This window comes from Gigantopelta aegis, chromosome 5, assembly GCF_016097555.1.
Source record: "Gigantopelta aegis isolate Gae_Host chromosome 5, Gae_host_genome, whole genome shotgun sequence".
NCBI lineage: Eukaryota > Metazoa > Mollusca > Gastropoda > Neomphalida > Peltospiridae > Gigantopelta > Gigantopelta aegis.
In genome coordinates, this window is record NC_054703.1 from 14,961,488 (window position 1) to 14,977,431 (window position 15,944).

Genomic DNA, 15,944 nt, shown 5'->3' on the forward strand with positions numbered 1-15,944 from the left:
GGATGGAACTTTTTCAGAAAATTGATTGACCATAGATTTTTTAAAAGAAATTTGAATAAAAATTATCTTTATTTAATTATTAAATTACCATTTATTTAATAATACTCCTGTGAAAATATACGCCAAATAAAAAATAAAGAAAAAGAAAACAAATCAAATTTTAACTTACACTCAATGACAGGATATTGTTAGCTGCGTATTCAAATCGTTTTAGATATTGTATCATCTCAACTAATCTCAGTTAATTTATACATTGCAGATGAATGCAGTTTGACTTGTGAAAACGGTGGTACAGCAAACAAAATGTGTAATGGGTGTAAATGTACTGGACACTGGACTGGACCTAATTGTGGTACGTTGTTTATATACGCCAATAAGGACAGCATCAATGTTTTTCAATCGAAGTTTTATATCAGAGAGAGAGGATACTCAAAAACAAGATTGTAATGGAAAACGAAAATATGCAAAAACTGGACTTGAATTTAAAACAAAATAATATTAATGAACAAATTCAAGTAATATACTGGCATGATTGTTCTTTCTTCTTTCTCCTAAAAAGATAAATGTATATCATGTAAAATGTTTTTTGAAAAGTTGTAACCTATAAACACACAAATTACATGTATGTGTCATGACTTTCTTTGTCAGGATATGGTATAGCACACTCTGACATAGCAAACACAAATAAAGATGTTGGCTTAATTGCCCTTCCTTTTCCACTTTGAAAGTATAATAGGTAACTAGAAACTAGAACACAATCGCACACTATCAATAATCTTGTAAGAAAGAATAGAAACTTAAGTCATCTCCCATTCTCCAGATTTTTGCCATTCTGGTACAACTTTTATGCGAGTAGACTTTCGAGTTGGAATAGAATCCGCCACGGATTCACAGGTATTGTGTGTGTCTACTTCACGAAACTCAGTACTGTTATCTGAATTATTATTGTCAAGGCAGGGTTCATCCGCAAATTCACCAAGTAGATTAGGACACTCCATGCAGCCAAGATGACCACTTGAGTCAGTGACGTTGTCTCGCTTATTAAGACCCCTGATAGGTCCCGTGGGTGAGGTAGCATGGGTAGTTGGTACAACTGGATAGCAGTTGGACTGGTGTGCATCAAAAGTCTCAGAACGGAATTGTGACTTGGTGAACTTTCTCACCTGGCAGTGGTCATCTGAAAGGCCTGTGACCATATATTTGTCTCTAGTCCTGGTGTTCATATTGGCTGTTGCTAGAGCCAGTATAACTTTGGACAGTTGTCCACCCTCAGGGGATAAATGTAAACACTCTAAGCCAAGTTCTTCTATGGCTCGTTCTGCTACAGGGTTCTTGTTTGGATTCTTTGGTGATCCGAATTCCAAGGCTATACCAAACTGGCTTAAAACTGGGTCCTTGGCAAGGGAGACGAAGTTGATAGTTGAACCACCATCACCTAAATGGCGAAAGAAAGAAAAAGGAAAGAAATGTTTTATTTAATGATGACCTCAACACATTTTATTTACGGTTATATGGCGTCAGACATATGGTTAAGGACCACACAGAGTTTGAGAGGAAACCCGCTGTCGCCACTGTATGGGCTACTCTTCTGATCAATAGCAAGGGATCTTTTATTTGCGCTTCCCACAGGCAGGATAGCACAAACCATGGCCTTTGTTGAACCAGTTATGGATCACTGGTCGATGCAAGTGGTTTACACCCACCCATTGAGCCTTGCGGAGCACTCAATCAGGGTTTGGAGTCGGTATCTGGATTAAAAAATCCCATGCCTCGACTGGGATCCGAGCCCAGTACCTACCAGCCTGTATACCGATGGCCTACCACGACGCCACCGAAGCCGGTCCTAAGTGGCGAAAGTCTGCACATAATGTGAGGATGGCTTCTCGGGGGTGATTATGCTTCTCACTCTCAATGAAGCATGTGAGGGTGAATGATGACACAGTCTCTCGAAGCACAACAACTGTCTGTAGTGCTTTATTACGTCTGCGGCAAAAGAGACACCAATAGTTGTTGGTGGATCTGTTGTTGACTGCAGGTAAAGCTGGGATGGTATAGATTTTAGCAAATCACAATGGTGACACGATGAGGTGACTGAATGAAGAGCTTTGTCCAAGTCTAAGGCAAAGAAATACCACGTGATGACTTGCTTCATTTGATACAGTTACTTGTTGACATTGCACTCTTTCATTCTGTCCATGGCTCTGAGATGAATTTGATGAATGTTTCGATGTCATTGTCTTCTTTCAGAATATCTTCAAACTCCAAAGCAAAAATAGATCGCGTTCACAGACCTTTTGGCAAGCGAATGACGCTACTAACAAAACACCCCCTTTTTATATCCAAATACGAGCCTACATAGGTCAAGGCCGGTCGTAACTAGGCCAAGGAAAGTGGTGCGCCTGCCTACCAGTCACTGCCCTCTAGTTAGGTCAAGGTTAGGTGACGAGTCACACTCCTGTCAAGTACATCAAGGTCACACACCTGCACACCAAGTTTAGGCTCACATCAAGTTCACACACCTGCCCAGGTAGGCCAAAGTCCCTACCCTCCAAGTAGGTCAAGGCTAAGCCATGAGTCACACACCAAGTGCGTAAAGGTCAGGCTCCACCAAGGTCAGTGCCTACTATCAAGGTCACGTGATCACGACCAAGGTCAAAGTCATGGCACCCGGTAGGCCTCCTTACTATTGATGCTTTTTAACGCAACTATATGCATAGGGCCTAAAAGCTATGCGGTTGATCCCGCTTACGTAAATGAAAGAGTGGGCAGACCTGGTACTGGCTAGTATGTATTGATGTATGAATATCTATATATTGTATGTATGTTGAGATTGACTGTTACATACATAGATATTAACGCATTGATTGAAGTTTTGTCATATGTGTATATGTGTGATTGCATGTGTGATGATGTATGTGTGTGTGTGTCTGTGTTTGTATGTATGTATGTGTATGTGTGTATGTATGTGTGTGTATGTGTGTGTGTGTGTGTCTGTGTGTATGTATGTGTGTGTGTGTCTGTGTGTATGTATGTATCTGTGTGTGTATATGTATGTATATATATGTGTGTGTGTGTGTGTGTGTGTGTGTGTCTGTGTGTGTGTCTGTATGTATGTCTGTGGGTGTGTGTCTGTGTGTGTCTGTATGTGTGTGTCTGTATGTGTGTGTGTGTGTGTGTATGCATGACTGTTTGTGTGTGTGTGTGTATCTGTGTGTGTGTGTGTCTGTGTGTCTCTGTGTGTGTATGTTTGTGTGTGTATGTGATACACATATGTATGCATGTAAGTAAGTAATGCAGAATGTAATATTTTCTAGGACCAGTTATCCTGATCCAATAAAATATGTAATACCAGTAGACACTGTCGTAATTAAATCAGAATAATATGTAATACCAGTAGACATTGTCGTAATTAAATCAATAAAATATGTAATACCAGTAGACATTGTCGTAATTAAATCAATAAAATATGTAATACCAGTAGACACTGTCGTAATTAAATCAATAAAATATGTAATACCAGTAGACACTGTCGTAATTAAATCAGAATAATATGTAATACCAGTAGACATTGTCGTAATTAAATCAATAAAATATGTAATACCAGTAGACATTGTCGTAATTAAATCAATAAAATATGTAATACTAGTAGACATTGTCGTAATTAAATCAATAAAATATGTAATACCGGTAGACATTGACATTGTCGTAATTAAATCAATAAAATATGTAATACCGGTAGACATTGTCGTAATTAAATCAATAAAATATGTAATACCGGTAGACATTGTCGTAATTAAATCAATAAAATATGTGATACCAGTAGACATTGACATTGTCGTAATTAAATCAATAAAATATGTAATACCAGTAGACATTGTCGTAATTAAATCAGTAAAATATGTAATACCGGTAGACATTGACATTGTCGTAATTAAATCAATAAAATATGTAATACCGGTAGACATTGTCGTAATTAAATCAATAAAATATGTAATACCAGTAGACATTGTCGTAATTAAATCAATAAAATATGTAATACCAGTAGACATTGTCGTAATTAAATCAGTAAAATATGTAATACCAGTAGACATTGACATTGTCGTAATTAAATCAATAAAATATGTAATACCGGTAGGCATTGTCGTAATTAAATCAGTAATTAAATCAATAAAACATGCAATACTGGTAGACATTATCATAATTAAATCAATGAAACATGTAATACCAGTAGATATTCTCGTGATTAAATAAATAAAATATGTAATACCAGTAGATATTGTCGTAATTAAATCAGTAAAACACAAATATAAAATGAGAAAATATTGATATTGCACCTGAACGATGTTTTTAAAATATTTATTCGTTTACACTATATTTTGTAAGGTGTACGATTTAAAAAAAATAGTATTGTCCATATTTGTATTAACTCTCGGTTCGGTCTAAACATTTTTTATAACAAAATAGACAGAACGGCAATTATTAAATTATAATGGGGATAACTATGTTGTATTTGGTCATTTGACGGTCGCCGGTAAAACAATTTGCTACATTAAAACTAGCGATAGCGTCCGCAAATGGTCAAATAAAACATAGTTATCCCCTAAATATTACAATAAGAAAATAAGATATTGCATTTGACAATATTTTACAAAGGAAATGCTCTCACAAAATTATGTCTGGACATCCATTTATTATTTCATAAAAAATAACTCAATTTTGTGTAATTGTTTAAAGTTTCAGAATGGTGACTAAATCAAAGTTTGTCTTAGTAAAAAGACCCAGAAGAAACAACATTGTTCTGCAAACAGTAAATCATTTAGTTTATGTTTTTATTTAATTTTTTATTACAACTAAATGAAAAGGTCTGACTCCAGTGATAGCGTTTGCATGAATTTCAGGGTAATTTGTGGAAGTACTCCATAAAAGTTTAACCCTGGAAACAAATGCCAGACAAGAAAAAGGCCGAAAGAGATATGGATGTGGCATTTTTGTTTAAACAAACACACACAAAAACAAAAACATGTATGAGGTGTCTTGGTTATATTGAATGTCGTGATATGCTATATTTAAGAACAATGTGTTAAAATAGTAAAATTATCTGTTGTAAATGTTCACATCTATTTGCTTATCCCAAGATAAATAACATAAATCGCCCAAAGAACTTCAAAAACCATCCTTAAATGAATACAAATTCAAAAGTAAAAAAAAAATCTGATACACAAAAAGCCAGAGATAACTTAAGAAAGTCTGAATATGAATATGGGAAATACGCAAGGCAACTGCCCTTTACAAATGTTGGTAACAAAGCTTTTCCTAGTGTTGTAAATTTAAATAACTGTCTAAAGCAAGAACTAAATGATCTCAAAGCAAAACATGTTTTTAGTCAAAACAGTTAACTGAGGCAAAAGAAACTATCAAAAATCAAACTCATGAAATAAATTCTTTAAATTCACAATTTGACGTCTATAAAGAAGATACATGAAATATCCAAGTCAGTAAAAATAAATACTAAAAGATTATTCTAGGTTAAAAAAACACAACGAGGGAATACATCTAGCAAGTTCTGACCTAAAATCAGATTACACAGACTGTTGCCATCAGCTTCAACAAAGAAATATTGAAAATACTCGCCATAGAAGAGGTAGAAATAACAAAATATTAGTTATTAATTACAAACCGAGAAGCAACCAAATATCTATTGTTGCAAATAACTTTAAGAAAATTATATTATTGTTATTAACTATGATTAAAATCAAGGCATGCACATGTGTTAGAAAATAAGTTAGTTCTGAAGGATATATGACATTTGTATGAGCCTAAACCACATCCGTTGACAGACTACTGTACATCAATTATACCTTCACCTGACTTTGAGATAGACATTCGTGACATCTTGAACTGGACCCGACAACCAGATCCCTGACCAATAAGACTGAAATAACGGTACAGAAAGGCAATGGCCTACGATGGAAGGAAGAGCTGCCGTAGTCAGCAGAAGATTACAAGACATGTAGTGTGTCTTCACTGGACAAGGGGGGGGGGGGGGGGGATTGTTAGCGTATAGATATTGTTTCATGACATTCATGGAATCATCCACTATTTTGCCAAATCCACATTCGTCTCTGCATTGTGCAGAGATACGGCCATGATCACGTATTACGGTTTTATCGTTCAAATTCAGTAACATTTGTTTTAATATTAAGATTACAGTAATTACATAATATGTGTAATTACCATTAATCAGTTAATTTACGTCACTCGTATGATGATTACCTGACACAGCAATAAGACACATTTAAAGTTGATGTTTAGTCTGACGTTTGGAAACCCATTTGTATTAATGTTATTGTCGTGGATTCCCCTAGCTGCATTGCTAATATTTGTTATATAAACGTATGATTTTTTACTAAGCATTAGAACCTTTAGGAATGCCCGAGGTGAACATAAACCCACTGTTCTGATGAGATAAATAGTATAGGTAATTGTAGGAGAAGTGCCTTAGGCGCACACATACCAATTGTTCTAAAGCAATATGTAATTTGTGTAATTGTGATAGAACCATCAGTGAGTGTATGTTAGTATGTTAGTATACATGTCCCTGTTCTGAAATCCTGGAATATATTTCACAATGGAAGTCTTAGGTCATTTTAACTGTTTAATAACTATCCATGATGGCGTTGAAATAACATCTAAGAAACTATGAAACTGTGATAATGATAATGAGAATAAAGAATAAAGTATAATAAAATTATGCATCTTAATTCCAGCGCTGAACATGGATGCCAAGTCATGCCATTGCATTGCATTCTACCCCTTTCATGTTTGTTTTCTCGTCATGTCTCATCGCCCTATGATGTAACTGGTGGCATGCATATGGCAAAATGGTGTAAATTAAAAAACATTAAATGAGTGTTTTTCGTTGCTAGAATACGGTCCCTGTCTGAGTACTCGAGTACTCTTGGAGACCCTAATGTGGACTGTTATTTTGTAGAGGATGGGGGCGATGGGCGATCTTTTGGTCCTCTTCTGGTATTCATCATAGTCTGTCTTCTCTTCCTCCTGTTGATCATCATCACCATCGTCTTATGTTGGAGGTAAGTATAATTAACATTTCACTGAATACTGGCAAACAATCTCATTGCCAGACCCACGGGGCAAGTGGAATATAACGGTTGGGCAAGCGATGTGTACGATCTAGCTTGCCCATTGGCAAGTGAACTATTAAATAATTAAATTTCCTATAGAGTAACGAAATTTATTTGTAAAATATTATGATTCAATAACAATGTTTCACCTATTTCTGTATCTGCCAGTGTCTTCAAACTGAATAGCTGAAAAATTACGATAGGTAACGAATGAGTTAGTATTAGAGTTATTTATTTTAACTGCGTTTTCGTTTATCGGACTGTAATACGCGATTGATCTGTGTTCTAACAAAAAAAAGGATTATTCCAAATCAAAAATGGGGCATTAATCTGTGCTGTAAAAGAAAACCAGGAATATTCCAAGTCGGTAATGGAGAACTGATCTCTGTTCTAACAGAAAACCAGGAATATTCCAACGCAGTAATAAGGTATTGACATGTCTTCTAATAAACAACCAGGAATATTCTTGATGTGTTCTAACAGAAAACCAGGAATATTCTAACTCAGAAATAAGGTATTGATCGGTCTTCTAATAAAAAACCAGGTATATTCTTGATGTGCTCTAACAGAAAACCAGGAATATTCCAAGTCTGTTATAGGGTATTGATCTGTGTTCTAACAGAAGACCAAGAATATTCCAAGCCTGTTATAGGGTATTGATCTGTGTTCTAACAGAAGACCAAGAATATTCCAAGTTTGTTATAGGGTATTGATCTGTGTTCTAACAGAAGACCAAGAATATTCCAAGTCTGTTATAGGGTATTGATCTGTGTTCTAACAGAAGACCAAGAATATTCCAAGTCTGTAATAGGGTATTGATATGTGTTCTAACAGAACACCAGGAATATTCCAAGTCTGTTATAGGGTATTGATCTGTGTTCTAACAGAAGACCAAGAATATTCCAAGTCTGTTATAGGGTATTGATCTGTGTTCTAACAGTAGACCAAGAATATTCCAAGTCTGTTATAGGGTATTGATCTGTGTTCTAACAGAAGACCAAGAATATTCCAAGTCTGTTATAGGGTATTGATCTGTGTTCTAACAGTAGACCAAGAATATTCCAAGTCTGTTATAGGGTATTGATCTGTGTTCTAACAGAAGACGAAGAATATTCCAAGTCTGTTATAGGGTATTGATCTGTGTTCTAACAGAAGACTAAGAATATTCCAAGTCTGTTATAGGGTATTGATCTGTGTTCTAACAGAAGACCAAGAATATTCCAAGTCTGTAATAGGGTATTGATATGTGTTCTAACAGAACACCAGGAATATTCCAAGTCTGTTATAGGGTATTTATCTGTGTTCTAACAGAAGACTAAGACTATTCCAAGTCAGTAATAGTGTATTATCTGTGTTCTCACAGACGATGTCGACGACGACCTGAACCTGTGGACAAAACCTTGGTTCCAGAAATGATAGAACCGCCTGCAATCGGCCTGTCCAATCTGTCATTTGATGTTTCAAGGTAAATCCTGCTGGTACAATTAACACCACTACAACCACCACCACAACTACCAGTATCACCACTACTACCAGTACCACCATTACTACTACTACTACAACCACCACCACAACTACCAGTATCACCACTACTACTACTACTACAACTACAACCACCACCACAACTACCAGTATCACCACTACTACTACTACTACTATTACTACTACTACTACTACTACTACCAGTATCACCACTACTACTACTACTACTACTACTACCAGTATCACCACTACTACTACTATTACTACTACTACCATCACTACTACCACTATTACTATTATCGACACAACTATTAGTACAACTACTACCGTCACTACTACCACTACTACTATTATCGACACAACTATTACTACAACTACTACCACTACCATCACAACTACCAGTATGACTAGCACTATTACTACTACCATCAATTCTACTACTACCACTACTACTACTACTACTACTACTACCAACATCACTGTTATTATTACTACTACTTCTACTACTACCACTAGTATGCCTACTACTGCACTGCTACTACCACTGTTATTATTACCACCACTTCTACTACTACTACTACTACTAATAAATCTACTACTGCTACTACTATCACACCACCACCACCACTATTACTGTTACTACTACTACTACTACTACCACTACTACTACTACAATAAATGCATATCTATTATTGGAACCTTTTATATTGTTTATTATGATTATTATTTTATTATGATGATGACGATGACGATGACGACGATGATGATGATTATTATTATTATTGTTATTATTATTATTATTATTATTATAAAAGGGGATTAGGGAAATCTGGGGCACATATACCCTGGAGCCGAGTACCACTTCCCTCTCCTTTCCATCTCACCTCCAACGTCCCTGACTATAGTATAATCTCATATGTTTCTAAGAAGTCTGCAATTCTAATCTGACTGACAGACCCACAGACGTTTTGACAAATCTAAACAACAAAACCGTACTCACATATCAATACTGTATCTCTGCACAACGCAGAATCGAATGGGCATTTGGCAAATACTGGATCCAGGAATCTCTATGAAGTGCCTCATCCATAGGAGGGCAGCCACTCCCAAGGACAATACAATGTAATCCTTCCTCCACCGCTAATAAGAGGACAGCAGCTCCAAGACTAGATTACTGAATTTAAACAACACAGAAGATAGCTTACTGGAATAAATATAGCTGTGATGAAATGTGCTTAGTGATGATGTCATGTGTTCATGCAAAATGTACATAATAAACTGACGACCGGTGGGAAGCGTTATGAGTATTGTCACCACATCTTTCAAGTCTGCCATTGACTAATCATTGAATTAATACAATTGAATTGAATTAATACACCAATACTAATGCTACGACCACAGGTACTATTACCTATAGCACTACTGCTGTTGTTGCTACTACTACTACTACTACTACTACTACTACCACCACCACTAATACAACCACTTCTACTATGAATACTATCACCAGTACTATTACTATTATCACTACTACTATCATCACTAGCACTACTAGTACCACTAATAAAGCTAGTCTCACTACCACCACTAATACTACTATCACTACTATTTTATTGATAGTGCTACTGCTACTACTATTACTACTACCACAACTATTACTTCTGGAACTGAACCCTATACCACCCACCCTCCCCCTCCCGTTTTGCATCTCACGTCCATAGATTTATATTATGACAAAAGCTGATGAAGCTTTCTATTGATAGACTATTCATCAACCACCCAAACCTGGATCAGGATTCCATGAAATAGTGGAATGAACATTATATACATGTTTAAGACATATTGAAATATGAACATATAACTGGTTTCTCTGGTTGCTGGCATCTTTTGACGCCTGTATATGTGATGCATGTATACCCTGTCATGATCACATCCAGTGCGTGTGATAGATGTGTGCCCTCTCATGAACACATCCAGTACGTGTGATAGATTTATGCCCTCTCATGAACACATCCAGTAAGTGTGATAGATATATGCCCTCTCATGAACACATCCAGTAAGTGTGCTAAATGTATACCCTCTCGTGAACACATCCAGTAAGTGTGCTAGATGTATGGCCTCTCATGAACACATTCAGTAAGTGTGACACATGTATGCCCTCTCATGAACACATCCAGGAAGTGTGATAAATGTATACCCTCTCGTGAACACATCCAGTAAGTGTGCTAGATGTATGCCTCTCATGAACACATCCAGTAAGTGTGCTAGATGTATGCCTCTCATGAACACATTCAGTAAGTGTGCTAGATGTATGCCCACTCATGAACACATCCAGTAAGTGTGCTAGATGTATGCCCTCTCATGAACACATCCAGTAAGTGTGCTAGATGTATGCCCACTCATGAACACATACAGTAAGTGTGCTAGATGTATGCCTCTCATGAACACATCTAGTAAGTGTGCTAGATGTATGCCTCTCATGAACACATCCAGTAAGTGTGCTAGATGTATGTCCTCTCATGAACACATCTGGTAAGTGCTAGATGTATACCCTCTCATGAACACATCCAGTATGTGTGATAGATGTATGCCCTCTCGTAAACACATCCAGTACGTGTGATAGATATATGCCCTCTCATGAACATATCCAATACGTGTGATAGATGTATGCCCTCTCGTGAACACATCCAGTACGTGTGATAGATGTATGCCCTCTCGTGAACACATCCAGTACGTGTGATGGATATATGCCCTCTCGTGAACACATCCAGTACTTGTGATAGATATATGCCCTCTCGCGAACACATCCAGTACGTGTGATAGATATATGCCCACTCATGAACACATCCAGTACGTGTGATACATGTGTGCCCTCTCATGAACACATCCAGTATGTGTGATAGATATATACCCTCTCATGAACACACCCAGTACGTGTGATAGATATATGCCCTCTCATGAACACACCCAGTACGTGTGATAGATATATTACAGGTAAGCAACCTGTACCTGTTGTTAATAAGAACTCCTCTTCCGAACATTTAATTTGTTTGCAGACCCATAATAACAAAGTGCTTTACAAAGCCAAGACGGTGGTCGGTGTTCTCATGAATATGGATCAAAACTACACAAAAATCGTTCACAAACGGCTGTCAAATATTAGATACAATATAGACGGAAAGATGTCCGAATAATTCATAATAAATGTATTTGTTGTCATGTGCTAGAAAAGATGGCAATTTATCAGTATTATGATTATGTGATATAAGATGAGAGAGATACAGAGAACGTTACTCCTCGTATGTTCACTGCATGTAAATGGTTTACAAGACTGTACTATTATGACAAAGTAAGCTTATTACTATTTATGCTTATGATTTATAAGTCTATTTAAATATTGGAATAACTATGTTTATTATACTCAACAAAATTAATTAAAGTCACAAACCCTGGTTTGAACTCGTGAAAATGGACTCCATAAACCTGTAACACATTTAGATAAAGTTACAACAGAGTGAAACAAGAGTCTGTGACGTTGACATTGAGGAAATACCCTTACAAATAGACTAGAGCTCGACTCTAACCGGTACTTCTCAGAAGTAAAATATGAAAAATTAATTTCGTCGTATTAAAAACACCAGAAAGACCAGAAATAGTTTCTGCGGAAATAGATCATATAAACAATAAAATCTACATTTCTTGATGTCTGATTTCAATTATTAAAAAATGGCTCTAATAGTGCAAAATACGCTATAGTGTTCTGAAACTTGGGTACGTCGCTTCAAGGGTCGGTACACTTTTGGTAGTTATTTGCTAGTGTTACATTAATTTTTTATCATAAATTACTTCCAAAGATTGTTTCAGTATAACATGATTCGTGATGTATGCTAAATTCTTGCACAGTGGATTTTTCATGCATTTATTATTCTACCAAATTATGCATTACTTTACGATTTGTTGCCCGGTGCTTCTTTGTAACGAAATGTTTCATTTTATTCCCTCTAAATTGTTTAAATCATTAAGTTTAAGTATAAATCGCCTTACAACGAAACAAGCTGTTTGTTTTGTTTTTGTTTGTTTGTTTGTTTGTTTTTGTGTTCTGGGGGATATTGTTTTTGTTTTGTTTGTTTGGTTGGGGGGGGGGGGGGGGGGGGGGGGATTTTTGTGTTATTTATTTTATATATTAAAAAAAAAAAACTAAAAATATTTACTGGTCCTTAATTAATTTTGTTATACATATGTTTTATGCAGATGATATGGTATTGTTGGGATAGTTGGTAAGAAATGACGATAAAACATGCATAATACATTATGAGCAAGATTGTTATATTTGGAGAGATAATGAAGGATTAGAAGAGAGTATTTTACATGGGTATAATCAAGCATTAAATATCAAGGTATTTGGTTTGACAAACTTAATTTATGAAAAAAGGAATTTAAAACTAAAAGCCAGAAAAGCGATATTCTACATACATCTTTTTTAAAATATGTAACATTGCCAAGTGAACATCAAATAAAGTTATCTAACGTAATATCCGAAATATTTAAATGTTATTGTTTTGTTTTTGTTTTTGGCTTTTCGATACATCTGCAACTAATTCTCTTCATATTTAGGCCCGACACGCTGGGGTAGAGCACACAGTCCACGTACGTGCAATAAGTGATTAATTAGACATAGTAAGCAAAATTCGCTTTGAAGATATTATTGATAGCACTCGTACTACTACTACCACTACCGCTACCGCTACCACTATCACTACCACTACTACTACTACTACTACTACTAGTACTACTACTACCACTACCACTACTACTACTACTACTACTGCTACTACTACTACTACTATCACTACTACTATATACTACTACTACTACTACTACTACTACTACTACTATGCTGCTACTACTACTACTACTGCCCTACTAATACTACGACTACTGCCCTACTAATACTACGACTACTGCTATACTACTACTATTACTACTACTATCACTACTACTACTATCACTATTACTAGTAGTGCTATTACTACTTCTGCTACTACTACTACTAGTCTACTGCTACTATTATTTGAGAGCAAAATGCACTTCGAAGATATTATTGATAGCACTCATACTACTACACTACTACTACTACTACTACTACTACTACTACTACTACTACTACTACTACTACTACTACTACTACTACTATATACTACTACTACTACTACTATACTACTACTACTACTATACTACTACTACTACTACTATACTACTACTACTACTACTATACTACTACTACTACTATACTAATACTACTGCTATACAAATTGTTAGTTGTTTGCTGTATATTAAATATATATTAAAATAACGCACAAAATTATTTATTGTAAAGTCCTTTTTCCCTGTTTGTTTAAATATCAAAATTGCCCCAGTAATTGTTCTGTCCCAGGTTGGACTACTGGCATCCGGTGGCCGAACCTGGGATAGACATGCTCGAAACCTTCGTGGTATAGGAGCATGTAAATACTTTATTGATTGATAGTGGGCACATCTTTGTGCACATTCAGACGTGCCTTTGTTTCCGCAAGCTCTACAAAGGATTTTGTCATCTGCACTTAAACACGCTGTAAAGTGGCAATCCTCCTACAGACGGATTTGGAACCATAGTATATCGATGTTAACACCAGATCTCCGTAGTCAAAGAATCTACTAAACAAGTCTGCATATTCTGTTGATTCTTTATCAATACATCATGTTCCAGTGTGTTTGTTTTTGTTTGTTTTGTTTTGTTTGCATTTTGTTGTGTTTTTCTAGAAGCAAACGACGAGCATCTAGGTCATCTTCCAGGGAAGGGCGGAGACCCAGCACTTCAAAGAGAGGGAGTATAGATAAGTATGTATTGGTTTTGGTGGTTTTTTTACATACATTCACTGTATTAAGAAAATTGCCATTGGTACTATTTGTTTGTTTTTTATTGTAAAACAACATAAAACATTTCTTCTTTAACATTTGGTAAATGGGGTCATTGACCGAACACAACACACCCAGTTAGAAGGTTGGGTTCATAACAGACTACATCACTTTAAGAACTATTCATCATGGGGGGGGGTCATGACGTCAGCGATTTCATCACCTTCCATCATCCACTACTGCGCAGTTTGTCGGCCGACTTGGGTGATGCCATAGCGACATCGATATACCCTATATACCAGGTATTACTACTACTGATTACACTTAGTGACCTAAATACATTTTGAAGCCATTATTAATAGCACTCATAATATAACAACTACTACTGCTACTCCTAAAAAAACGACAATTAGTACTAGTACTACTACTACTACTACTACTACTACTACTTATACTACTACTTATACTACTACTACTATACTACCACATACTACTACTACAGTACTACTATTACTATTACTACTACTACTGCTATTAATACTACTACTATAACACTACTACCACTACTATAGTACTACTACAGTACCACTATTGCTACCACTACTAACACTACTATGCTACTACTACTACTATTAACACCATTACTATACTACTACTACCACCACTACTGTAGTCCTACTACTACTACTACTACCATTACTATATTATTACTACTACCACCAATATACAACTACTACTACTACTATAACACTACTACCACTACTATACTGCTACTGCTACTGCCACTAATACAGTACCACAACTACTACTACCACTACTAGTACTACTACCACTTCTATAATATTACTGCTACTATCACTACTATACTACTACTGCCACTAATACAGTACCACAACTACTACTGCCACTACTAGTACTACTACCACTTCTATAATATTACTGCTACTATCACTACTATACTACTACTGCCACTAATACAGTACCACAACTACTACTACCACTACTAGTACTACTACCACTTCTATAATATTACTGCTACTATCACTACTATACTACTACTGCCACTTCTATAATATTACTGCTACTATCACTACTATACTACTACTGCCACTTCTATAATATTACTGCTACTATCACTACTATACTACTACTGCCACTTCTATAATATTACTGCTACTATCACTACTATACTACTGCTGCTGCTGCTATTAACACTGCTACTATCACTACTATACTACTGCTGCTGCTGCTATTAACACTGCTACTATCACTACTATACTACTGCTGCTGCTGCTATTAACACTGCTACTATCACTACTATACTACTATACTACTGCTGCTGCTGCTATTAACACTGCTACTATCACTACTATACTACTGCTGCTGCTGCTGCTATTAACACTGCTACTATCACTACTATAC

General features: G+C 36.0%; 1 protein-coding gene across 1 annotated transcript in view; it reads left to right on the forward strand.

The window, feature by feature from the left end:
• LOC121372967 overlaps positions 1–15,944 on the forward strand; it is a 19,970-nt gene that overhangs the window by 1,708 nt on the left and 2,318 nt on the right. Inside the window, exons 2-5 of the mRNA XM_041499405.1 lie at positions 260–352; positions 6,992–7,094; positions 8,509–8,610; positions 14,427–14,504. Coding sequence (XP_041355339.1) covers positions 260–352; positions 6,992–7,094; positions 8,509–8,610; positions 14,427–14,504 — 376 coding nt within the window. The remainder of the gene's footprint in view (positions 1–259; positions 353–6,991; positions 7,095–8,508; positions 8,611–14,426; positions 14,505–15,944) is intronic.